This window comes from Ailuropoda melanoleuca, chromosome 10 (genome assembly GCF_002007445.2).
Source record: "Ailuropoda melanoleuca isolate Jingjing chromosome 10, ASM200744v2, whole genome shotgun sequence".
In the NCBI taxonomy this organism is placed as follows: domain Eukaryota; kingdom Metazoa; phylum Chordata; class Mammalia; order Carnivora; family Ursidae; genus Ailuropoda; species Ailuropoda melanoleuca.
In genome coordinates, this window is record NC_048227.1 from 48,762,623 (window position 1) to 48,789,544 (window position 26,922).

At 34.3% G+C, this 26,922-nt stretch overlaps 1 protein-coding gene across 5 annotated transcripts in view; it reads left to right on the top strand.

Moving 5' to 3' along the window:
- LOC117804235 overlaps positions 1-26,922 on the top strand; it is an 852,227-nt gene that overhangs the window by 289,224 nt on the left and 536,081 nt on the right. For all 5 annotated transcript variants that reach the window (XM_034670865.1, XM_034670866.1, XM_034670867.1 and 2 more), the window contains exon 3: positions 4,594-4,700. In XM_034670865.1, the coding sequence (XP_034526756.1) occupies positions 4,594-4,700 (107 nt within the window). The remainder of the gene's footprint in view (positions 1-4,593; positions 4,701-26,922) is intronic.

The window sequence follows — 26,922 nt, forward strand, 5'->3', positions numbered from 1 at the left end:
TTTTCTTTTTCTCCTCTTCTTTTTATATTCTCTTCTCCACATTTTATGTATATGTTCTCATAGTTTACATCTTTTTATTCATATTTTCATGTATTCATATATTCATTTCTTTTCCACTTGAAGTCCCTTTAACATTTCTTGTAATTGTGGTTTAGTGGTGATAAACTCCTTTATCTTTTGTTTGTCTGGGAAACTTTATATCTCCTTCAAATCTGAATTATATCTCCTTCAAATCTTCTTTGTTGTAGGTTTTTTTTCCTTTCATCACATTGAATATATCATGCTACTCCCTTCCTTCTCTAGGTTAGGAATTTTCAGTTATTATATCTCCAAATAAGTTTTCTATACTTTCTATCTCTCTTCTTCTTCTAGGACCCCTTTAAGGTGAACGTTGTTCACCTAATGTTCAAAAGATCTCTTAATCAATCCTCATTTTTTAAAATTCTTTTTTTAAAAAGATTTTATTTATTTATTTGACAGAGAGAGACAGCCAGCGAGAGAGGAAACACAAGCAGGGGGAGTGGGAGAGGAAGAAGCAGGCTCCTAGCAGAGAAGCCTGATGTGGGGCTTGATCCCAGAATGCTGGGATCAATCCCTGAGCCGAAGGCAGACTCTTGACGACTGTGCCACCCAGGCACCCCTCATTTTTTAAAATTCTTTTCTTTTTGCTGTTCAGCTTGTGTACTTTCCATTACCCAGTCTTCCGGATCATTGATATGTTCTGCTGCATCCTCTATTCTAGTATTGATTCTCTCCAGTGTGTTTTTTATTTCAGTTACTGTATTCTTCAACTCTGATAGGTTCTAATATTTTCTATCTCTTTATTGAAGGTCCAACTTAGTTTTTCCATTCTTTCTTTAGTGAGTATCTTTACAATCATTACTTTAAATTCTTTATCAGACATATTGTTTCTCTTTGTTTCATTTAGTTCTTTTTCTGAGCTTTTCTCTTGTTCTTTCATTTGGAGCATATTCCTTTGTTTTTCCATTTTGCTTGACTTTCTGTGTTTTTTTCTATTAATTAGGCAAAATGGCTACTTATGAAGTTGGAGGAGGGGTCTTGTGTATAGTGTCCCCTATGCAGACTATGTACTTGCTGACTTTTGCAGGCTTACTGGAGCTGTGGCTGTATATGCTAGTTACTTTTTTAACCATGGCTTTTTACAGAAAAATAATGAAAAACAACAATAATAATAATAAAATAAAATAATTAAGAGAAAAATTTAAAAAAAGAATACATAAGAAAAGAAAGAAAAAATGAAGAAGAAACAAAAAAAAAGAAAGTAAAAGAAAAGGATAAAACCAAAGAGAAAAACAAAACAAAACAAACTAAGAGGCAGCCCACGGAATGGGAGAAGATATTTGCAAATGATACTACAGATAAAAGATTAGTATCCAAGATATACAAAGAACGTCTCAAACTCAATACATGGGAAACAAATAATCAAATCAAAAAATGGGCAGAAGATATGAACAGACCCTTTTCTAATGAAGACATACAAATGGCTAACAGACACATGAAAAAATGTTCAAAATCATTAGCCATCAGGGAAATTCATCAAAACCACCTTGAGATACCACCTTACTCCAGTTAGAATGGCAAAAATTGATAAGGCAGGAAACAACAAATTTTGGAGAGGATGTGGAGAAAGGGGAACCCTCTTACACAGTTGGTGGGAATGCAAGTTGGTATAGCCACTCTGGAAAACAGTGTGGAGGTCCCTTAAAAAGTTAAAAATTGAGCTATCCTATGATCCAGCCATTGCACTGGTGGGTATTTACCCCAAAGATACAGATGTAGTGAAGGGAAGGGCCATATGCACCCCATGTTCATAGCAGCATTGTCCACAATAGCTAAATTGTGGAAGGAGCCGAGATGCCCTTCAACAGATGACTGGATTAAGAAGATGTGGTCTATATATACAATGGAATACTACTCAGCCATCAGAAAGAACGATTTCACAAGATTTTCAGCAACATGGACGGGACTGGAGGAGATAATGCTAAGTGAAATAAGTCAAGCAGAGAAAGACAATTACATGCTGTCACGCATTTATGGAACATAAGAAGTAGGAAAATCGGTAGAAGAAGAAAGGGAAGAAGGAAGGGGAGGGTAACAGAAGGAGGAATGAACCATGAGAGACTATGGACTCTGGGAAGCAAACTGAGGGCTTTAGAGGGGAAGGGGGTGGGGGATTGGGATAGGCTGGTGATGGGTATTAAGGAGGGCACATATTGCATGGTGCACTGGGTGTTATACGCAAGTAATGAATCATGGAACTTTACGTGGGATGTACTGTATGGTGACTACCATAACATAATAAAAATTTTTTATAAAAAAAAACCCAAACCCCCCCCAAAAAATCCCAAAACAACCCAAGACAAATTTAAAAAGTAAAACAAAACAAAAAACCATAAAACTGTAGCTTATTTTCTGTGTCAGCACACAGGGCAGCTCATGTGTGCTTGTGGACCCTAGGCTCTCTGAAGTGACAAACTCACTGAGGGGACTGGACCACCTGCCACATTGTCCAGACCCTGATCTGGTCAAGACTTTTAAAGTAAGGTGGGAACATAAACTCCTTGTTTTCCAGTTCCTCTGATCTGGAGAGCTTTCTTGCAGCTCCTTTGCCACTTGGTGGAGTTGTAGTGTTGTCTCTTTTAAATGCTAGTTGCTCTTTTAAGCCCCGGCTTTTTTTTTTTTTTTTTTTTTTCTGTGCCTAAAGATAAGGAGATCTGTTCCTGGTCCCTTAGAACTACCCTTCCCCACTGCAGTTGGCCAACTAGGGATGGGAGTTCCCTTTGTTATAGTGTCTCGGTCTCTTGCTGTTCTCTAGATCTTTGGTTTTTTAGTAGCTGTTCAGTCAGCCCTCAATTCTTCTTTAGAAGGAATTATTATATTAATAGTTGTAATTTTCTGTGTTCTGTGGAGGGGTGAGTTCAGAGTCTTTCTATGTCACCATCTTTTTTTTTTTAAGATTTTATTTATTTATTCGACAGAGATAGAGACAGCCAGCGAGAGAGGGAACACAAGCAGGAGGAGTGGGAGAGGAAGAAGCAGGCTCATAGCAGAGGAGCCTGAACGTGGGGCTCGATCCCATAACGCCGGGATCACGCCCTGAGCCAAAGGCAGACGCTTAACCGCTGTGCCACCCAGGCGCCCCTCTATGTCACCATCTTAAACCAGAACTTGTTTGTCCCCCCTTAATCCTTTTAACGTGATGTATTACATGGATTGATTTTATATATTCAACTCTAGTACATTATTTTAAATTCTCAATACGTTTTTGACTGTGACTGTTGCCATCAGTTGCATTCAGGCTTTGGTTTATTTCATGTAGATACAAATTAATAATGCCTCACTCACACATGGTATGAGACCTCCTGTAGGAACCTGTTTGGCAATCATACATGAGCAACTTGGAATTACATTGTAGGTGGCAACATTCAGAGTGCCCTTTGGGCCTCTGTGGAATGGGATCCTGTGGATTAATGTTTCTCCTTTTCTTCCTTTGGGGACATGATCCTAAAGTCAGTTTCATAAGGCTTCTTAGAAGGTCTTCCTAGGTTAAGCAACCAGTGGCTTAAATTGGCACTGACTTGATTATATATCCTTGTATTTAATTGTTCTCCTTCTTGTTTTACTTGCTTATCCCTTGATCCTACTTACTGGGATTGCATTCAAATAAATTGCTCACTTATAAGCATTTTCTTTGATTCTGATTTTGGAGAAACCAAGGACAATACAGAACTAATGAGTCTGTTCTACCGGTCTAGTGACACTGTGTGAGATAGAGGGAACTGCCAGGACATAGTGCAGGTCCTAGCACTTGTTCTCCTTGCTTATACTAGATGTTACAAAGTGTTATACAGTTGTTTGGTTTTTATTTCGGAGGACTCTGCTACTGATTTTTAATGTTGATTTTGAGTTTTGAGGTAGTCCCTAAGCTCATTGAAAGTTCTTTTTTTTCTATTAAATCTTTCTGCTTTTCTCCTTTTGACTATGAGACAATATTCTACAATAAATGCCTTCATTAATTAAAAAAGGATAACTACCTGCAAAGGGAATAAGAAGGATGGTTCTTAAGTATATGTGCATTTTGAGTGAATGGGGACCAATAATTAAAATGATAAATCTCATACTTTTAAGCATCATATGTCAGATACTATGCTTAAGTACTTCATCATGAAGTAGGTGCTGGTATTATTCCATTTTTATCTGTAAGAAACTTGACTCCAACTGATACCAGCTAGTCAAAGCTTAGACATTTTAAGATGTTCTTTCTGTGAATGAGTTAAAGTTTTAATTATAACATTCAAGAAATGTTTGTATAAACCTTCATGAAAAGCCAGCATCCTATGTGAAATTCTGTCTCTCTTGAAATTAAAACTGAGGAGTAAGTTTTTGACATAGATGATCTGGTTTCAGAGTATGATGCTATATTTGATGAAATCTTGGAACATAACAGAGCATAACAGAAAAATGGACTTGATTCTCTTGATGGTACACTCAGAGTTTAAAAATCTCAGAGTTGCTCCTGTATCTGCACAGACAGAAACTGGAGATGTTAATTTTGTGTCATTTGGCTTTTAGATGTCCTTGGCGTGTGCACCCCTGTGGAATCCAGTTCATCTCTAATCTGTCAGGAAGCATCAGAGGTGGTTTTGACTCCTTATGTCCTGAGCCTGTGCACAAAATGTGTGAGTACACTGAGATAATGAGGCCAATTTTACTGTTGTCAAGGGTCTTCTAAAATGATTTTGTAATGGTTCTTATATTGGAATTAACTTACCCTGTAGTTTCAGGCTGAGGAGGGAAGGTTAAGATTAGAAAATATCTAATCTTGGTTAAGATTAGAAAATATCTTTCTTGGAATTGTCTTACATGTACAGGTTCATTTTTTTGCCCCAGAAAGGCTTTGATGAACATGACTCTGAGTTAAATCCAAGAGGTTTACCTCAGTGAGAAACAGACAAAATTCCGTATGTTATCAAGTAGTTTAAATATTAACAAATGATAGATCATAAACTATATGAATATACATAGGAAACTTTCCCATTGCATACTAACATCCCTTTCATCCAGTTTTTAAGAAGGTAATATATTAGGAATTCCTTCTCTCTGCTTTTGAGGCAAGGTAGTATCTTCTCAAAAGAACCCCAGAGCTTTGAAACATTTTCTAATTAAGCTCGTGGTTGCATCAACAATTTAGAACTTTCAATGCTTCTGGAAATTAATTTTGGAATTGTATATATCTGTACCATGTGAACATTGTGCAAATGGTTAACTTTTTGCTTTGGGATGGGTTATTTTGGGTATATAAAATGATTATTCTTGCTGAGGAAAAGATTAGGTTTTATGTTTTTTATTTGTAGGGATTCAGACGATGATTTCAGATATAGGTTTGTGAATTTTGAGCCAAGTATTGAGTTTTTGTTGTGTCGTGATGAGCATTTGCTTAGCTTGCTGGAAACTGGAAAAGGGCTGATTTATTTAGTCAAATTTATTTAATTTGGGAAAATAGCATAATTTGACTAATTCTGTGTAAAGTTAAAGAATTGATTTTTGAAAATAAGGGGTTGCTTATTGTTTTTACTAAATTTATTTTGTTTACTAAATCTATTTCATTTCTTAGCTGGACACTGAACCTTTTGTGCATTCCTGGCCCACAATGTAACTTTCTGTCTTTCTCCATTTGATCTACCCAAAGCAGAAGGCTAGTTCCCCGTAGCAGTCAGTCTTCCTGATGAAGTATGAATTTATGAGCTAATATGTTTGAAGTTTTTGGGGAAGATTTAGTTGAAGCTATACTGAGGTGAAGAAGAAAGCGTTTCTTTTTATCCTTGCAAACTCTTCCTGTAGGAATAAAAAAGTAATCAAGGGCTTTTAATTAAAGGACAATCACTAAGTAGCTAAGTAGGGAAGTTTCCTGTGAAATCTTGTCCTTTTTATATTGCTTATGTTTTATTGCACATACCCAATTAGGGATTATTGCAAGGAATAGGTAGCCACTCAAACTAGCCCAAGTTGAAGTTTTATTGTCAGACTTTTGAGAGATTTTGGGAACCTAGCAGTTATAGCTAGAATTTTAATTTCTAGCCAGTTTTTGTTTTAGGAGGAAGGTTAAACATAACAGTTCCTTCTCTTATTTTGCTTCACAATTTTAAATACAGAAGTACATCTATGACATTTATTTCAATAATGAGAATCAGGTACAAATGACACCTCCAACAAGCAACAATCCTCTCTACGTAATCTAGCTGTCATTGAAGAAGTATGTCAGTGTATTTCAAGAGCTTTTCAAATAAATCAATTAGCAAAACTTTGTCAATAGAGTTGATTTTAAATATTCCCTTTCAGAGTTTTCTGCAACCATACTTTAAACATTAAAAAGTGATGGATTTTTTTCTTTTAGATCAGTGAATGAATACACTGAATCACTTCTTTGAATTTCCATATCTTCTCCCTTTAATAATCTATGTGTTTATTCTTCAACTATTAGCCCTTTCCATCAGATACATCAAAAATTTGAAAATTTTCCTTAATTATCTTTTAGTTTTCATATTTCTTTCCAGAAACCTGACCCCATTCAGATTCCAGAATCTATGTTTTTGTTTATCTCTTTCATGCTAGAAGATTTCTCCACGTTTGGTGAGCCTTGGCTATCTCTCTATATTTAAGAGTAAAGGCCTCATACCTATTTGGAAAGCCTATTTATAATAGAAATATATTAACTGGTAAGGTTTACTACCATATGATAAGGTGGTAACATAGCTTTCTAATTGAGAGACCCTAAATCTCATATTTTACATGTTTTCTCTGGGCCTTCCAGTTTGTCTAGAGAGGACTTCTCTAATTTTATGCTTGGAGGGTAAAAGCCTAGTGGCCCATGTTCTGGAAACTGAGACAGAAAATGACCCACAGTTCTCACCATTCAATACAGATTTTTGTACTTCATCCCCTGTTACTCAATAGAACATCTCATCCTGTCATTTGCTATACAAACCCCTACAGTATAAACCTCTGATCTTCTAGTTGGGATAAGGGAAGGGATCTGGTGTCTATTTTTTAGGTAAACATCTAAGTAATCCTCTTGTTTTATTCATACTCCCTTTCCCTGCTATATTAACATCTCACCTTCAGTGATATCTGGTATTTCTATATCTTGAGTTTCTGGGCTTTTTGGTAGAATCACCAGCTTCCTATTGGCTTCCTGCAATTTAGGATGAGGTTTCAGCTTTATCTGGTTTGTTAAGCAGTCACTATTCATTCATCTGTCTTCCAACATTTCAGAAATGTTTTTGTTATTACTTATCTGATATATTTTCCTCTCCTATTTTTTTTCATCTTTATGGGTTTATAAGTTTTAAAATTCTTTCACATTGAGTTTAGTGTGGTTTTGTAAGGATGATGAATAAATAAATGCATGTATTCGCTGTGATGCTTAATCAGGAGTTCATAAGATATCTTAAAGCAGTACATGCAAAATATAGTGATACCTCCATAGTGTGACATTAATACTATTTAAAATATTATCAATTTATCACCATAATATCTGCAAGCTAAAGAAGGCATAAATACTATGAAAGCATAAAGGCCTGCTTTTTCTAGGTTTCATGCTGTTTTCTCAGCAGAAGAGCTAATTCACCTGAAAACTTTACAAAGCCTCCTGCCTGAGTTCTCCAGTTTTACTTTGTAGATCTTTCCGTTGTAATACTTGCTACATTTTCCTCTATCTGTTTATCTCTTTTTCTCACTAAGCTCCAGCTACTTGAAGGCAAATATTAAATCTTATTCATCTTTGTACTCCCTGGGCTTAGCACAGTGCTTGCTTTGCATGTAGTAGGTACTCCATACATGTTTACTGAAAAATGTTGAATGAATGTGTTAATAATGTGTCCACATTTTCAAGGAACTCTTAATATGTCATATCTAAAGTAATTACTCTTCAGGCTTTTCCCCTTCTCCCCTTCCTACCTCCCTCACTCCCAGCAAGCAAGATATACTTTTACTCATCACTTGAATTAAGTAAATATGGACATATTTACATATATATCTATTGCCTACTTAATTTTTATGATTTAACTGAAGCTATTTAATCGTTTGAGGTGTTTTACTTATCAAAACAATTTTCTCCAGAATGAGGCAACAGTTTTTTATATGTTGGCCATTTATTGGCATTTTTGCCTGTTAGGATAAAGATAGTATAAGGTAGTGGCCAAGCTTAGACACAATTGTTAATTTAATTCAAGAGTTATTTACTGCTCTTTTATGGCTAATATTCCACTATAAATGTGTGTGTGTGTGTGTGTATGTGTACCACAACTTCTTTATACATTCATCAGTCAATGGACATTTGGGTTCTTTCCATAATTTGACTATTGTTGATAATGCTGCAGTAAACATCAGGGTGCATATGTCCCTTCAAATCAGTATTTTTGTATCCTTTGGGTAAATACCTAGTAGTGCAATTGCTGGCAGGGGGATGGGTTAGATGGTGACAGGTATAAAGGAGGGCATTTGTTATGATGAACCCTGGACGTTGTATGTAAATGATGAATCACTAAATTCTACTCCTGATATTAATGGTGCACTGTATGTTAATTAACTGGAATTTAAATAAAAATTTGAAAGAAAAAGTTATTTACTACTCATGTGTAATTTTCAAGACATTGTACTTAGCACTGTTTAAAAATCAAAATGAAAATAAAAATAAAATTGAGTAAGAAAAAATCCTGCCATTAAGAAGCTTACCCTATAATAAGTGAAAAAAAAATAGGATGGTACCCTATAAAAAAGGTAAAAAATAGTGAGTACTGTAGACTTCAGAAGAGGGAGAGCACACAAATATATGGAATCATGAAGGGTGTTTGGGGAAAGTAACATTTCAAATTATGCTTTGATGAATAGTGGAAAGGAGAGAGAATCCAATGGAAGAGATGAGCAAGTAGAGTTAAGAGGCAGGAGAAAAATAACGAGATGTGTTTCATAATAGAAATTAACTAGTTCATTTAGCTGGAGAGTAGAATAGAGGGTATATAAGGATTTATGGAAGAAAGAACTAGAAAACATAGGCTGAGCCATTTTCTAGAGGACTATGAATGTCAGGCTAAGGTATTTTTGTTCAGTGAAATATTTAAAAGGGAGATGCTGAGGGTCTGAAGCTTGTAATATTTGAATTAGAAGAACACAAGTGAAGCAGATGTATCAGAAGAGGAGAAAAAGGAGGATAGACCCATTGCAAAGCTACTTTTGTAGCCTGGTAAGAAAAACTGACTTTTTGAAAAGAATAAAGGCAGTAAGAATAGAATATAATTTTTAAATATCCCATTAACATCTATTTAAAGTACTATTCAATTGTTTATTTATCCATTGTCTGTCCTCTCCCTACTAGGATGTAATCTCCTTGAGAGCAAGGGTTTTGTCTCTCCTCTTCAGGTCTCATCTACAATGCCTGGAATAATGCTTGCAATATTGTAGTTGCTTAGGAAATGATTCTGGAAGGAATTAAGGAGATAGAGAAATAAAAACGAAAGAGAAGGAAAATCAAATAGGTCAGTCTCAGGTGCATGAATTAAGTGAAATAAATTCAAATAGGTCAGTAATCCCAATTAATGAAAACAGAGTGAACTCAGCAATTAAAAGAAAGAAATGGTCAGACTGGATTTTAAAAATCCCAGTTGTATGCTATCTAAAGATTCATATTTAAAACATAAAGACACAGGAAAGATGAAAGTAAAAGGATGGAAAAATTATCCCAAACAAATGCTAATCAGAAGAAATCTGTAACTGTGCTATTATTATACAAAATAGATTTTAAACTAATATAAAGTGGAACATATACATATATATGTTTATATATTTAAAAATTACATATACCTAATAATATTATTAAAATATATAAAGCATAGGGGTGTCCAGGTGGCTCAGTTGGTCAAGCATCTGACTCTTGGTTTTGCCTTACGTCATTGTCTTGGGGTTCTGGGATTGAGCCCGGCATCAGGTTCTGCCCTCAGCATGGAGTCTGCTTGTCCCTCTCCCTTCCCCTCTCTTTCCCCTCTGATCCTCCTCTGTACTTCCTCATGTTCTCTCTTTCTCAAATAAATAAAGTCTTTAAAAATATATATACATTAAGCAGAAATGGATAGAACTATATGAAAGATCAGTAAACCCACAATCCAAAGAGATTTTAACACGTGTCTCAGTAACTGACACAACCTTCACCTAATACGTCTATATAGAGTTTACATTTAGTTTCTTTTCAAGCACTAAACAAATATTTAGGCTGAGTGGAAAAAAAGAATGGCATTGCAAACTGGAAGTATAGTGCAAGCTAAGGAATGATAAGCAAAGATAGAGAAGAAAATGGCAACACAGAAGGCATGGGTAAAGAGTGAGTGGGCATTGATCGAGGATGAGAGTGGGGAGACACAGGCATACAGGGTCCTGGTTGAGGAACATCTGACATGAGATTGAAGGTTTCAAGTTGGGGAGTAGCACAATGAGATTGTTTAGGAAGGTCATTTAATGAGAATGTGGAGGAGTAGAGAGTGGAATATGGAATGAAGAGTGAGTAGGAAAGCCGGGATCAAGGAGAGTCGTTGGGAGTTTAGGCATGAGCCAATGGAACCCTGAATTAAGGTAGTATGGGCAGACATTGAGGGGGAAGATTCAGCTTTTGTCAGTTATGGAAATAGAATTGTTAGTGCAAGTGACTTATTGAAGGGGAAAATATCCGTATGGTCCTCAAATTTCTGGCATGGGTGGGTCTATAACAGGAGGGCTGGTTTTAGGGAATATACCTGTGACACTTCTGGTTTAGAGTAAATTTATTTTAAAGATTTTATTTATTTATGTGACAGAGAGACAGCCAGTGAGAGAGGGAACATAGCAGGGGAGTGGGAGAGGAAGAAGCAGGCTCCCAGCGGAGGAGCCCAATGTGGGACTCGATCCCCGGAACGCCGGGATCACGCCCTAAGCTGAAGGCAGATGCTTAACAACTGTGCTACCCAGGCGCCCCTAGAGTAAATTTTTATTTAAAATTAATTTTGTAATTTAAAAATACCTGTGATAGTACAACAATGGAAAATGTCATACTCTCTTTTTGAGTTTTTTATCCCCTCATATAACCAGGTAACATGACATCTCTGAATTATGAGTATAAATGTCAGCTGAGAGACCTTTACCTCCAATTGGCAGACCTGAGCTTAAGTCCCAACTCTGCCATTGCCGTGTAACCTTGTTTATATCTTATGAGCTAGTGCATGTGATTATGTCTTTTTGTTAAATAACAATTTAGATAACTTCCTGGATAATAGATTTCACAATTCATGCCTTAACACCATCATCTCTAAAAACCATTCCAATTAATTTCCCTCAAATATGCATGATCTGAACCAGTGAGTGTGTGTTACCTCTGTTGGGTTCAATGCAATTCCAGCAGCATTTGATGACATATTTCAAAATTACTTACCTCATATTTCACGTTCTTTCCCTATTTTAAGAACTAACCTTTAAAATGTAAAAAAAAACAAAAACAAAAAACCTTGACAGTAATCATAGTGATGATGATGATGATAAAAGAAGAGAGCTTCCTATGGCTCAAGTTAAACATTTGAACGTAATTCTTACAGTGACATCCCATTGCATGTGTTATTAGCCCTATTTTATATTTGAGGAAATGAGAATCAGAGAAGGTAATGTAACTTTCTAGAGGTTGCATCTAGCAAGCAAAGGGTAAGGCTGGAATATAATTCCAGATCTCTGATTCCAATATTTGCATTCCTAATAATTGTACAAAATGCTATGTGAGATTGGACTTGGATTTGATGAATCAAAAAAATGTTATATATAAAGCACCTTTGTGTATTGAAAGCATGTCTGTTGCCTTGGGTTTCTCAGACAACACGCTGTATTTCTTACAAATCAGGCAATATTCTTGCAGCTCGTGCAGAGAAAAGAGTTGTGTCTGTTGTGGGAGGTAAAAATGGTCGGCGCAAATGTGTTTATAATATTTATCCCCTTTCATAAATATAAATTTTATTTGTCTTTTCATCAATATAATCACTTAAAAAGATTTAGTAATTATGTTAGTAATTAGACTATTAAGATTTGGTGATTTTGTTTCAAAGTGGTAAACTGTGGTGCTATAGCATGGCTTGAAAGTTTCTTACTAAGAGATAAATTCTATGTTAATTCTCAGAATTGAATCAAATTGACTTTAGTGATGTCTGTTTTAAAGTGTTCGATCATGTATTGTCCTTAAAAAAAGTCAACAATGACTATACATTTTCTAAGGTGCTTGAAGAATTTGATATAATTACCACTAAATGTAAGGTTTTTCTAATAATGACCTCAGTGAGTGTCATAGCTGTGTTGGGGTCTGTGCCAAACGAGGGTCAGCTTCTGATAGTCCAGTGGCACATTTATTTCATTTTGTAAAATTAAAAATCATCTAACAATTGTCCTTAGCCCTTGCCATGTTCTGGGAAAGGCTCCAAAAGTTCTGTCATATCATGTGGTATATTTTTGCTTAATATCAGTATTAGTAGCAATAATAATAAAAGTTTACACTAGCTATTACCATGTGCCAGGAATTGTGCTAAGTAGTTCCCATGTTCTCCTTACCTTAACAAGCATTTGGTGCTAGATACAGTTATTATCCCTATTTTAGAAATGAAAACCACAAGACTCAGGAAAGTTAACTTGCCCAAGGTCACATAGACAGTATGTATGAGAACTTGGATTAGATCACCTATTCGGCTAAAACGTGTTCAAAGACTCTGTAAATGGAATTTGCAGTTTCCGAAAGCAGTGGAAACAAACAGAACGCCTGTTTGTTTCTGTGGCCTGACACCTGGGTCATCATTCATGACAGCTTGACGCACACTTACTGCTTCCGAGTGTCAGTTGAGAATGGTTGATGCGATGGCCCCATAGCATTCACATTTGTTGGAAAATTCCATGTTGATCTTTATTTAAAAAACAAAAACAAAAACAAAAAAACAGTTGCCTAAGCTTCCAAGTTTGGCTTTTTCGGGTCAAGGTGCATAATCTGAGTGTTGGGGAGTCGGCATGCCTGAGGTGTGAAGATGATGATGTACTTCCTGTAGGCACGAAGGCGCTCAGAAATAAAGCAAGGCCACAGAACTGTCATTTGTTGTTCTTCCTATTCATGCTTTTAAAAAAGAAACTAAGGTCAATTAACTGGGAAGCTCACCCTCTCTTAGCTTGTCTTTCTTTGCATAGGGTTTTTGCCTTTTAAATAAATCATTTTTCTCTTCTCTCCCTTCCCACCCCCTATCCATTTTGAACACGTTCTTGGATTTCTCATGCTGGGCCTAAGGAGCAGACTGCTTATATTCAAGAATGATTTGGAGGGGATAAAGTGTGCAAGATTTTGAATTCTTGCCATAAGTCCCTGGCAGACAGCCAGGCAGCCTCAGAGGAATAAGGCTAATGAAGGGAGGGTAAAGAAGATCCGGGAGTGTGGCTGGTAATGCAGTATTCATTTAATTGGGAGCAGGTACCGGTGCAAACTTCTCCATTTTAATTGGAAAAAGGGAAGGGGATTGTTAAGGAAGAAGGAAAAAAGAATGCATAAAGTTTTCAAGCTGAGGAGCCAAAGGCAGCCCTGTCTATGCCAGAGAAAGAACTCAATTTAGGGCAATTTGCTCTGCAAGCTGGGCTGCAGCCTCCCCTGGGAATGGGGATGAGGAAGAAAATGAAACCAAAAGAGAACTTGATAAAATCACCTAGCACAGACAATCTCAGTAGAATAGGTTTTACTGAGTTAAATCTGCCCCAATCAATATGATTCTTTTCATATAAGTTACAAATAAAAAGCCACAAGATTACAATAAAAATCGAGACTCCAGCGATGCTGATGTTGCACCTGGGAGTCTTAAGAACTTGTTATGGAATATATGTTTTTGCAACTATAATGTTTCTTTTTCTTTTCACCCTGGTCACACGAATCGACTCTTTGCTTTCCCTCCCCATCCGTCCAGTTTTCTGTATTGTTTTTTAAAACCATCGGAGGCAACTCTTTCTGCTTAGTTTCTCTTGCACTGGAGATTGGAGATCGGTGGTTTCTTTTTGTCTTGAAGTGTGTTGAATAGAACATGAGACTGAGAGATTTTTTCCTATTGTACGTTTTATGACATAAGTATTTATAATGTTAACGTATTAGTAAAACAATAAAAGAAGGAGGGTTTTATACAAGAAGAGAAAGCAATACTATTTGATGCATATGAGAGACTATTAAAATACAGATCCTGTAATTTCATGTTTAATAACCACCAGTTCTTAATAATCTTTGACTATTTAAATGGGAGTTTTAAGCAGCTGATGGTTTTAATGCAATAACTATAATTTTGATTCTTCGTGAGTAAGGAGGCGGAAGACCAAGCAAAACATTTTGGTCTTTCTGCCAGTGAGGTTGAGTTGACTAATCAATGAACGTGGAGAGAGGAGTCTTTATTTTAGTACATAAAGGTACAGCTTATTTAGAGCTTAAGTTTCCTGGCAATTCTGTGTTATTAAATCTCTTTAAAATTATTCATAATGGATAGTAAAAAGAAGATGATGATGCTTTGTTTAGATAGATTATACCTTACATCTATTACAAATATTCAGTGTTGGTAAACGTGATGAAGAAGTGACCAAAATTTGATAATTTTGCTTGTGGGGTGGGGAATTTTTGCTGTTAAATGCTAGTGGACTGTGGCCTGTTTACTTGACTTTACCTCAATGACTAGAAACATAAGATTAGAAATGACAAGATTTTTGGACAGAATAGAGTAACATCTCAAAATGTGGTGCAGTTATTACCCCAGATATTTGTGGGTTTTTTTTCTAAATACCATGCTGGATAAATGAATTAATCTATGCACCAAAAATATTTAGAGAAGCCCTCTCTATGCTAAGCACTGTGGAAGATGCAAGGATGAAAACAAAGCAGACCGTAATCAGGAAACTAATTTTCTAAATGAGAAAGCCAGACTAAAATAAAGTACAAAGGCCAAATATAAAATAAGCAACAGAAGAAAAGATGTTCCCAAACAATATATAGTCCATGAAGTCGCAACAATTTTTTTTTTTTTTTTTTTAGTTTGCAATGCATAATATCCAAATACAGACAATTGATGCCATAGTTTTGGAGAAGCAGTAGATCCACTGCTTGATTTGTTGAAGGCTATGAAGGGTTTATGGAACTGATGGTACTTGACCTGGTTTCTATTTAGAAGGGCAGGAGAGAAAGTGTGAGGCTATATATCAAGTTCAGGAAATGATATACTTTAATCAAAGTTAAGGAACTGGGAGGAAAGAGAGTAGCAAACATAGTTGGGGATCACAAATTATAGCAGAGTGTTATAGAAAATTAATGGGAATTAGTTGAGGCCATATTTTGGAAGGTTGTAATTAGAATGTTTTCTTTATCTTATAGTATAGAAATATCTATAAAACCCATTTTTTAAAAAAAGAATGGAGGGGTTCTTTGAGGAAGACTGACCCAATGGCAGCATGTGGTATAGATTAATGGCATGGAAGCCTCACATGTGCTCACAATCCCATGTTTTCCCACATGACCAAATCTTCTTTCTCTCCCATGTTGTTCTCCATTCTGGGGTCTCCACCCACAGAGCTGCTTCACAGAGTTACACCTCCTGCCTACGCTGACGGTCGCCCTCCCATCTTCCTCAGGTGCAGCTGCCCACAAAGCTGCCAGCCCTGAGAGGAGGGAAGCACCAGAGAGAAAGACTTTTTCCCAATTCAGAATTTCACTTGTGCCAAGAGTTACACAAAGACTCTCATGAAGACATTCCAGCTGCTTCTGTCTTGTAAGCCCTCTAAGAATCACTGTAAATCTCTCATAAGACAATTCTGGCACCTTCTGACCTTTCCTTCTGGAACCTCTAGTATTAGGTACTCACACTTGGATGGGTCAGGCAGGAAATGGATGCTATCCCCTCCATTATTCTTGTCTTCCCCAAGTTAGTAGCTCACGGCCCCATATAAACGTTTCTCTTCTTCCTCAATTATAAAACAGCATTTCCGCACAAATCACGGATTACATACTGAGACTGGTGTGTATTTAATATGAGTAGGTTGGTGGGAGAAGGGGTCTTTTCTGCAGCTCAGCCACTCAAGGTGCTCTGATTGGCTCTGTAATCTACTATTTATGTGACATGGTGTAGCCTCTGGAAAAACAGTGAATTAGAGGATCTGCCTTCTTCTTATGCCCACTGCTGTTTTTATACACCTATTCCCACTGGAGGAAATTTTAAGAAGATGCGAACAATTAAAATGTTTTTGTAGGTGGGAGGGACTTTTCAACTGCTGGTCTTTTTTTGTAGCATTATCCACCGTAGCACCTTTTTGTTATCTTTAGTTGAAAGGGACTGGGGATCTTTCTGCCATGACATTTCTCAGAATATGCTGCATATGTTACCACCAGCTTCATTCGTGTGTTAGAGAAATCTATTCTGATAATTTGGGCATATTTCTGGAAAAAAGGGGAACTACAATAGGTAAATTTATAAGAGGTAAAATTATTTTTAGCTATATTTATATATTGGGAATAACAATAGTTTGTAATGTTTTAATTTCAATAGTACCAACGCCACAGCTGAATAGCTATTAGAGAAATGCATTAATTGAAAAACCTGTTTGTGGATCAATTATGGATGAGAATTTCTTTATTAGTTTACATATGGCCTTGTGTCTTCTTGAAAACTGTCATTTTATACAAATTTTAATTGAAGATGTATCTCTGCTGGGGAGTACATACTCATGAAATTCAATGTATTCCCTCTTAGAGACAGCACTGATGACTATATTAATATAGAAAGAACCAAGTTCAAGTTACACCACTGATTTTGTTAAATAATACCAGATTCAGATTCAGCTAGCATTTATGAAGCCCCTAATTTGACCAGACACTGTGCTATTATATGGTATCTATTATTTAACCTTTAATTCTTCAGAGCCAGGAATGAACTTGGTGTTCATATTCACATTTTACAGATGAGAAATGTGTGGTCTGAATAGTTAGACAGTGACTCCGTGTCTAGTGAGTAATAGAAGTAGGACTTGAAGTTGGGGCTCCCTGATGCCAAGGTGGAAGCTAATTAGTAATTTTGCTATTATTAAATTTGTGACCTCAGCCCAACTTCTCTTTACTCCAAAATCTACAGTATGCTTCTACAGTTAATTGAAGGCCGAGCATTCTCATGAATTACTACATGTGTTTGGTGGATGAAGACAACATATGAGATAATTATATTTCTACTCCTGATAGGGTTCTCTCTTTAATCTAGAGATAGTGATGTGCTAACCAAATGGCACGTGCTTCCTTTTTCATTGTTCTTCTTTAGGTACTAAGAGACTGTTAAATAACCTGTACGTAATTATATTATGTTGCCTTAGACAGTCTTATGCAGCTTAAAATAATTTCTAAACTTTTCCGAGTTAATGCTTTTTTTTAGTTTATTAATGTTGAATGCTTTAAAATTTTTCCAAGTTTTTATTTTGAAAAAAGTAAACTTATAGATAAACTAAAAAAATAATGTTGTGAACACTTATATGCTCTTTATCTAGATTCACTAGTTGTTAACCAATTTATTGCCATTTGTAATCTCTCTCTCTCATATATATAGGTACATAATTGCTGAAACATTTGAAAATCAGTTGCAGATATCATAGTTCAGCCCTAAATCTTCAACATATATCTCTTCATAAGGACGTTCTTTTTCATTACCTTAATGCTGTTGTCACATCCAAAATATAGAATATCAATGCAAGAATATTACCTGATATCAACCCATTTTTAAAAATTTCCCAATTATCCATTTAATATCTCTCATAGTTATTTTTGATAAGCTCATAATTCAATTTTTCAATTTCATTTTCTGTATTTTAATAAAACTCATGATTCAATCAGGGATTATTCAGTACACTTGGCTGTATTAATTTCTTTTAACTTAAAACAGTTCCTCTTTTACTTTCATTATTCTGAGACTTTTTAAGTCCAGGCCTATTTTGTGTAATTTCCTACTGGCTATTTCTATATTACTGGAATCAAGCTAAACTTTATTGTCAAGAACACTGCACAGATGATCTTGTGTCCTTCTCAGTGTATTAAATCAGGAGTCATATAATCCTGACTTTTTCCATTATTGGTGATGCTAACTTTAATTATTTGATTAAGGTGGTATCTGAGATTCTTCCATTATAAAGGTATCCTTTTCTCTTGCAATTGATAGATAACTGTGAGTGATACCTTAAAATTATATGAATATCCTGTACTAAAATTTCATTCAATATTTTTAGCTTTCATGCTGATCTTGTTGAATCGGTTATTACTTTTGTGCTTGCAAAAGGATGATTTTCTATTTATACCATTTATTTTACATTTATTAATAGACCTCTTTTAAGAAAGAATGTTCTCTTCCCCACCTCTTTTGTTTTACTTCCTTGCTTTCTGACTCAGCAGGATATTTTCCATGCCCTTATATTTTCCATGCCCAACACCTAGAAGCAACCATTTCTCCAAAGATCCTTAGTTCCTTTTAATGGGGAATTGAATTTAGAAACCAACCTCTGGGTTCATGGTGTGCATATCATTTCCACGCACTTCCAAGGTATAGAATAGGGAAAAATATATGTGTGTACATATGTGTATTTGTACATGTAAATACATACGTATTTTTTATTCTGATAGCTACATTGCAGGGTTCTTCACAGTTTCCTCAGTCCATGTTTGAATCTTACTTTTCCCACTCCCAAGAACATCAATATATTTACTACTTAGTGTATCCTACAGGGCCCACAAAATATTTTTAGAATTACTGCACTAGCACCACTATACCAACCGCAAACTTGCTAATCAACATTCAAATTAAAAAAAATTTTGTCTTTAGAACATATCCCACTAAGGATTTATAGTTGTAATACTAGGTTCAGAAGTTAGATTTGTGTGTGTGTGCATGCAGACACATTTGTGTCATAAACCTGATATATAGTTTATTTATTTCTATTTGTATTCAATTGTAATGTTTTATTTTCTTGGCTTCATTTTTTGATTATACAAAAAATTTATATGGCTCACACATTAAATAATATATATAGTATACTACATATAGTAAATTAAATATTATATATACTACTTAAGTACTATATAGATTAATGTATATATTTATTAAAATATACATGTTTAAACATTAATATATCATTAATATATTTAATAAATATATCCCTATATTTAAATTAATTCATTATTTAATATGTACTATATATACTATATATTTTATACAATATATCAAGTATTTTACATAATGTTGCAAGTGTGTGTATTAATCAAAAAAGTTCTATTCTTTTACCTTTTTCTTTTACCTTGTCCCCACTTACTATCTTTAGATAACCATACTCATTCATTTCTGTTTTATTTTTTGTGTCAATTTTGCAAAAATAAACAATAAAATACATTCACAGAGAAACCCACTTAATGTGTATCTTTTTTATTCTTATCATTTCTACACAACAGATAGGAAGATTTTTTTTTTCATTTAACAATATATCCTGGAAATCCCTCCTTATCGGTTTACATATATCTCAGTCTTTTTGTAGAGCTACATGGTACTCCATCATTTGAATATACAATAGTTTATTAAAATCTATTGCCTGCTATTTCAAGGCATGTAACCTGTTTTCAATATTTTGCTCTTATTATTTTTATTATTAATGTCCCAATAAATGTTACATGTATTTTTTATAGTGTGGAAAATAGGCCCTCAGAATAAATCCCTAGAAGTAGAATTGCTGAGTCAAAGAAAATATTTGGCTTTGCTAGATATTGCCAAATTCTCCTTCATCAGGGTGGCATAATGTTATGTTCTCACCAACTATGTGTGAGAATATGTTTCTTCACAACCTCACTAGCAGGCTGTATTGTCGAGCTTTGGATTTGTGTCAATCTGATCAGTGAGAAATGGTCAATAAGTAGAGTATTCATCTGAATTTTTTATAAATTAAATGATCTGGAACATCCTAAGGATCATTTATATACATGTTTTTTCCTACAAATCATATATTCTTGTCTGTTAGCTCATATTTTAGAGGGTGGTTTTTAAAATATTTTTGGTATATACTTTATCTGCAATATACACTGCAAATAATTTCTGTATTTTACTAATGGTGTTTTTTCCCCCATGTAAAGGTTAGTTTAAAATATTTTATATTTTATGTAGTTCAATTCATCTCTTATTGTATCTGGAATTTAGTCAAAGTTAGAAAGGCTTTCCCTGTACTGAGGATACAAAAGAGTTTCATCCATGTTCTGTTCTAGTATACATATGGTTTCACTTTTTATATTTAGATAATAGATCCATTATTTATTCTGGTATATTTGGAATATGGATGTGATATTTTTCTTAAAAGCTATCCATTGTATTAATACCTTTTATTTAAAAGTACATTTTTTCCTCAGTGATTTGAAATGCCAGCTTATTACATATTAAATTTACATATGTTCTTGGGTCTCCATACTTTCTATTCTGTTCCATTCATATTCTCATAATACCCTGTCTTAATTTTTTATGTCTTAATATTTGGTTGGGCTAGGCCCCTCTATTTCTCCTAAACAGCTTTTTTCTAGCTTTTTCACCATAACTATTTTTCTATACAAATTTGAAATCCACTTATATGGCTGCTAGTATTTTTTTTTTGGCTGCTAGTATTTTTATAGAGTTAAATTTATAATTAACATGGTGAAAATTGACATCTTCATAATGTTGACTCATACTATCCAAGAATAGGGTTATTTTTTCAAGTCTACTTCTTTCTTTTTTTTGTTTTTGTTCTGTTTTTTTTAATAATAATTTTTTATTATGTTATGTTAGTCACCATACAGTACATCCTTAGTTTTTGATGTAGTGTTCCATGATTCATTATTTGCGTATAACACCCAGTGCTCCATGCCATATGTGCCCTCCTTAATACCCGTCACTAGCCTATCCCAATCCCCTGCCCTCCTCCCCTCTGAAGCCCTCAGTTTGTTTTCCAGAGCCCATAGTCTCTCGTGGTTCATTCCCCCTTCTGTTTACCCCCCCTTCATTCTTCCCTTCTTTCTCCTACCGATCTTCCTGCTATTTCTTATGTTCCATAAATGAGTGAAACCATATGGTAATTGTCTTTCTCTGCTTGACTTATTTTTCTGTCTTTCAGAGTATTTTAAGATTTTTTCAAATATGTTTTTCAGATATATTGTTAAATTTATTCCTAAGTACTTAGTTTATTATGGTGACCATCATAAATAGCATTTTCTTCCATTCTACCTTTCAATAATTTGTGTATATGGGGAAAAGACAATTTCTGTATATTATTTGTCTTCCTTTCTACCATACTTAATTATTTTTGGTCTGAATTTAATCATTGAATTCTTCTGAAGGTTTACATGTATACTATTATGTCATCTTCAAATAGGCTGTTTTAATTTTTCTTATGTTCCTAATTGTTTATTCTTATTTGATTTAATTGATTAACACAAGGTTATAATTAGAGATAGTGAGCTTCTTTTGCCTTGTTTCTGACCATAGATAGAGGGAATGTCTTTAGCGTTTCTTATTAATTCAACCAAGACAGATACTGGCTTTAGGATATATACCTATATTTCTCTCTCTCCCTCTCTCTCTCTCCGTGTGTGTGTGTGTGTGTGTGAATACACATATGGATTTGAATATACAATATTGAATATACAATATAAAATTTGAATATACCATATATATATATACATATATTTGGTAAATTATGTTTTCCTAGAGAATTATCTATTTCATCTAGATTTTCAACCATATTTGTATAGAGTTGTACAAAGTAGTAACTTACAATTTTGTAGTTTATTTCAGTGGTTATTTTTTCCTCTGTAGTTTATTATTTTGTGTATTTGTGCTTCCTTCAATGATTAGATGAGCCAGTGATTTCTCTATTTTATTTTTATTAAAAATACAAACATTTCTACTATTTTTATGTTTTCTAACTTTTTTTATCTGCTTTTATTTTATTATTTTGTTCCCTTTATTTGGTTGCCTTTTTGATAATAGCCATTCTAACAGGTGTGAGGTGGTTTTGGTTTGCATTTTCCTGATGATAAGTGGTATTAAACATCTTTTCATGTGCCTGTTGGCCATCTGTATGTATTCTTTGGGAAAATGTTTATTCAGATCCTCTGCCCATTTTTTGTTTGTTTGTTTTTGTTAGTTTGTTTTTCTGCCCATTTTTAAATTGGATTGTTTGCTTTTTACTATTGAGTTGCATGAGTTCTTTATATGTTTTGGACATTAACCCCTTATCGAATATGTGATTTGCAAATATTTTCTCCCATTCAGTAGGCTGCCTTTTCATTTTGTTGATGGGTTAGCTTGCTGTGCAGAAACTTTTTAGTTTCATACAGTCCCACTTGTTTATTATTGCTTTTATTGCCTTTGTTTTTGGTCAGATCCAAAAAATTATTGCCAAGGCCAATGTCAAGGAGCTTGCCACCTATACATCCCTCCAGGAGTTTTATGGCTTCAGGTATTAAATTCAAGTCTTTAATCCAATTGAATTAATTTTTTTGTGTATGGTGAAGAGAGTAGTTCAGTTCCTTTGGATGTGGCTATTCACTTTCCTCAACACCATTTATTAAAGACACTGTCCTTTCCCCTTTGTATATTCTTGGCTTCTTTGTTATAAATTAATTGACCATATATGCATGGGCTTATTTCTGGGTTCTCTGTTCTGTTCCAAGAGTCTGTTTGTCTCTTTTTATGCCAATATCATTCTGCTTTGATTACTCTCATTCTATAGTATAGTTTGTAATCGGGGAGCATGATGCCTCCAAGCTTTACTTTTCTTTCTCAAGATTGCTGTGGCTATTTGGAGTATTTTGTGGTTTCATACAAGTTTTAGGATTGTTTTTTGTTTTTGTTTTTCTATTTCTGTGAAAAGTGACATTGGAATTGTGATAGGGATTGCATTGAATCTGTAGACATTTTACAATATTAATTCTTCCATTTCATGAGCACAGAAATACCTTTCCATTTATTTGTGTCTTATTCATTTTCTTGCATCAATGTCTTACAGTTTTCAGACTATAGGTCTTTTACCTCCTTGGTTAAATATATTCCTAGGCATTTTATACTTTTTGATGTAATTTTAAATGGGTTTGTGTTCTTAATTTTTCTTTCTGATAGTTAATTATCAGTGTATAGAAATGTAACAGATTTCTATGTATTGATTTTGTGTCCTGCAGCTTTACTAAATCCATTTATTAGATCTAACAGTGGTTGGTAGAGTCTTTAGAGTTTTCTATAGGTAGTAGGTCATCTGCAAATAGTGAGTTCTACATCTTTCTTTCCAGTATGGATGTCTTTTTATTTTATTTAATTGCTCTGGCTAGAATTTTTAATACTATATGGGATAGAAGTGGGAAGAGTGAGCACGCTTGTCTTGTTTCTGATCTTAGAAGAAGAGCTTTTGGCTTTTCACCATTGAGTATGATATTAGTTATGAGATTGTCATTCATGGTCTTTATTATGATGAGGTACATTTCCTCTATGCCCACATTGTTGAGTTTTTATCATAAATGGATGTTGAATTTTGTCAATTCTTTTGCATCTATTGAGGTGATATGATTTTTTTTCGTTCATTTTATGATGTGGTCACATTTAGTAATTAATACATTACTAAATCACATTTATTGATTTGCAGATCTTCTTTCCTCATTAGAATAAATCTCATTTGATTATGGTGTATGATCCTTTTGGTATTATTATTTTTTTTAAAGATTTTATTTATTTATTTGACAGAGATAGAGACAGCCAGCGAGAGAGGGAACACAAGCAGGGGGAGTGGGACAGGAAGAAGTGGGCTCATAGCGGAGGAGCCTGATGTGGGGCTCAATCCTGTAATGCCGGGATCACGCCCTGAGCTGAAGGCAGATGCTTAACCGCTGTGCCACCCAGGTGCCCCACCTTTTGGTATTTAATGAATTCAGTTTGCTAATATTTTGTCAAGGATTTTTGCATCTACATTTATCAGGGATATTGGCCTATAGTGGTTTTTTTTTTTTTTTTGGTATCCTTATCTGGTTTTGATATCAGGGTAATACTGGCCTCATACATGAGTTTGGAAGTGTTCCCTCCTCTTCAATTTTATAGAGGACTTTGAGGATAGGCATTAAATATTGAATGTTTGGTAGAGTTTACCAGTGAAGTTGTTTGGTCCTGGAATTTTGTTTTCTGGGAGACTTTGAGTACTGACTCAGTCTCCCTACTAGTAATTAGTTTATTCAGACTTTCTATTTCTTCATGATTCAGTCTAGGAATTTATCCATTTCTTCTAGCTTTTCCAATTTTTTGGTATATAATTGTTTATAGTAGTTTCATCATTCTTTATATTTCTGTGGTATCAGTTATAACTTCTCCTTTATTTCTGATTTTATTTGAACTATCTCTTTAATTCTTAATGAGTCTAACTAAAGAATAGTAAATCTTTTCAAAGAACCAACTCTTAGATTCATTGATCTTTTCTCTTGTCTATTTAGTTTCCATTTCATTTATTTACACTCTAATCATTATTATTTCCCTCCTTCTACCTTTGGGCTTTGTTTGTTCTTCTTTTTATAGTTCCTTTAGGATAAAGTTAGAATGTGAGGTCTGAAACTGTAAAAATCCTAGAAGAGACCACAAGCAGTAATTTCTCTGATATTAGCCATAGCAACATTTTTCTAGATATGTCTCTGAGGCAAGGGAAACAAAAGCAAAAATAAACTATTGGGACTACACCAAAATAAAAACCTTCTGCACTGTAAAGGAAACGATCAAAAAACTAAAAGACAACCTAAAAGAATGGGAGAAGATATTTGCCAATGACATATCCAATAAGGAGTACGATCTAAAATATATTAAGAACTCATACAACACCAAAAAAAAATAATAATAATGGTTTCAGGTCTCACATTTTGGTCTTTAATCCATTTTGAATTTATTTTTTGTGTATGGTGTAAGAAAGTGGTTCAGTTTTATTCTTTTGCATATAGCTATCCAGTTTTCCCAACACCATTTGTTGAAGAGACTGTTCTTTTCTCATTGTATATTATTTCCTGCTTTGTCAAAGATTAATTATGATATAATTGTGGGTTTATTTCTGGACTCTGTTCTGTTCTAATAATCTACGTGTCTATTTTCATGTTAGTACTATACCGTTTTGATTACTAAGCTTTGTAGTATATCTTGAATCCAGATTATAATGCCTCCAGTTCTGTTCTTTTTCAAAATTGCTTTGGCTATTCAGGATCTTTTGTCATTTAATGCAAATTTTAGGATTGTTTGTTTTATTTCTGTGAAAAATGCTATTGGTATTTAGATAGGGATTGCATTAAATCTGTAGTATGGACATTTTAACACTATTTGTTCTTCAAATCCATGACCATGGATTATCATTCCATTAGTTTGTGTCATCTTCAATTTCTTTCATCAGTGTTTTATAGTTTTCAGAGTGCAGGTCTTTCACCTCAGTGGTTAAGTTTATTCCTAGGTATTTTACTATTTTTGGTGCAATTATAAATGTGATTATTTTTCTTAATTTCTCTTTCTACTACTTCACTAATACTGTACAGAAATGCACTTCTGTGTTTGATTTTGTATCCTGTTACCTTAGTGAATTCATTTAATAGTTCTAATAGTTTTTTGGTGGAATTTTCGGGGTTTCTTGTACATAGTATGATGTCATCTGGAAATGGTGAAAGTTTTATTTCTTCCTTACCAATTTGGACTTTTTTTTTTTTGGTCTGATTGCTGAGGCTAGGACTTCCAGTTCTATGTTAAATAAAAGTGGTGGGAGTGGACATCTTTGTCTCATTCCTGATCTTAGTGGAAAAGCTCTCAGGTTTTCACCACTGAGTATGATGTTAGCTGTGAGTTTGTCATAGATGGTCTATATGATGTTGAGAAATATTTTCCTTAAGCCTACTTGTTGAAGGTTTTTATCATGAATGGTTGTTCTACTTTGTCAAATGCTTTTTCTGCATCTACTGAAATAATCATATGGTTTTTATCCTTTCTCTTGATGTGATATATCATGTTGATTGATTTGTGCATATTGAAGCACCCTCAGACCCCACTATTAAATCCCACTTTATCACGGTAAATGAGTTTTTAATGTATTGTTGGATTCAGTTTGCTAATATTTTGCTGAGGATTTTTGCATCTATGTTTGTCAGAAATACTGTTCTGTAGTTCTCTTTTTTTGTAGTGTCTCTGGCTGGCTTTGGTATCATAGCAATGCTGGCCTCATAGAATGAATTTGGCAGCTTTCCATTCTCTTCCTTTTTTTTTTTTTTTTTGAAAAGTTTGAGGAGAATAGGTATTAACTCTTCTTTAAATGTTTGGTAGAATTCATCTGTGAAGCTGTTTGGTCCCAGACTTTTGTTTATTGGGAGTTTTTTGATTACTGATTTAATTTCATTACTGGTAATCTGTTCAAACCTTCTATTTCTTCCTGATTAATTTTTGCGAGGTTATATATATCTAGGAACTTATCCATTTCTTCTAGATTCTCCAATTTGTTGGCATATCATTTTTCATATGTTCTGATAATCCTTTGTATTTCTATGGTGTTGGTTGTTATTTCTTCTTTTTCATGTATGATTTTGTTTATTTGAGTCCTCTCTCTCTTGCTGCCTGTTTTTGTTTTAGTCTGGCTAAAGGTTTATCAATTTTTTGATCTTTACAAAGGACCAGCTCCTGTCATTGAAATGTTCTATTGTGGTTTTAGTTTATATTGTTTATTTCTGCTGTAATATTTATTATATCCTTCCTTTTACTGGTTTTGGGCTTTGTTTCTTCTTTTTCTATCTGTGTTAGATGTGAGTTAGGATGTTTA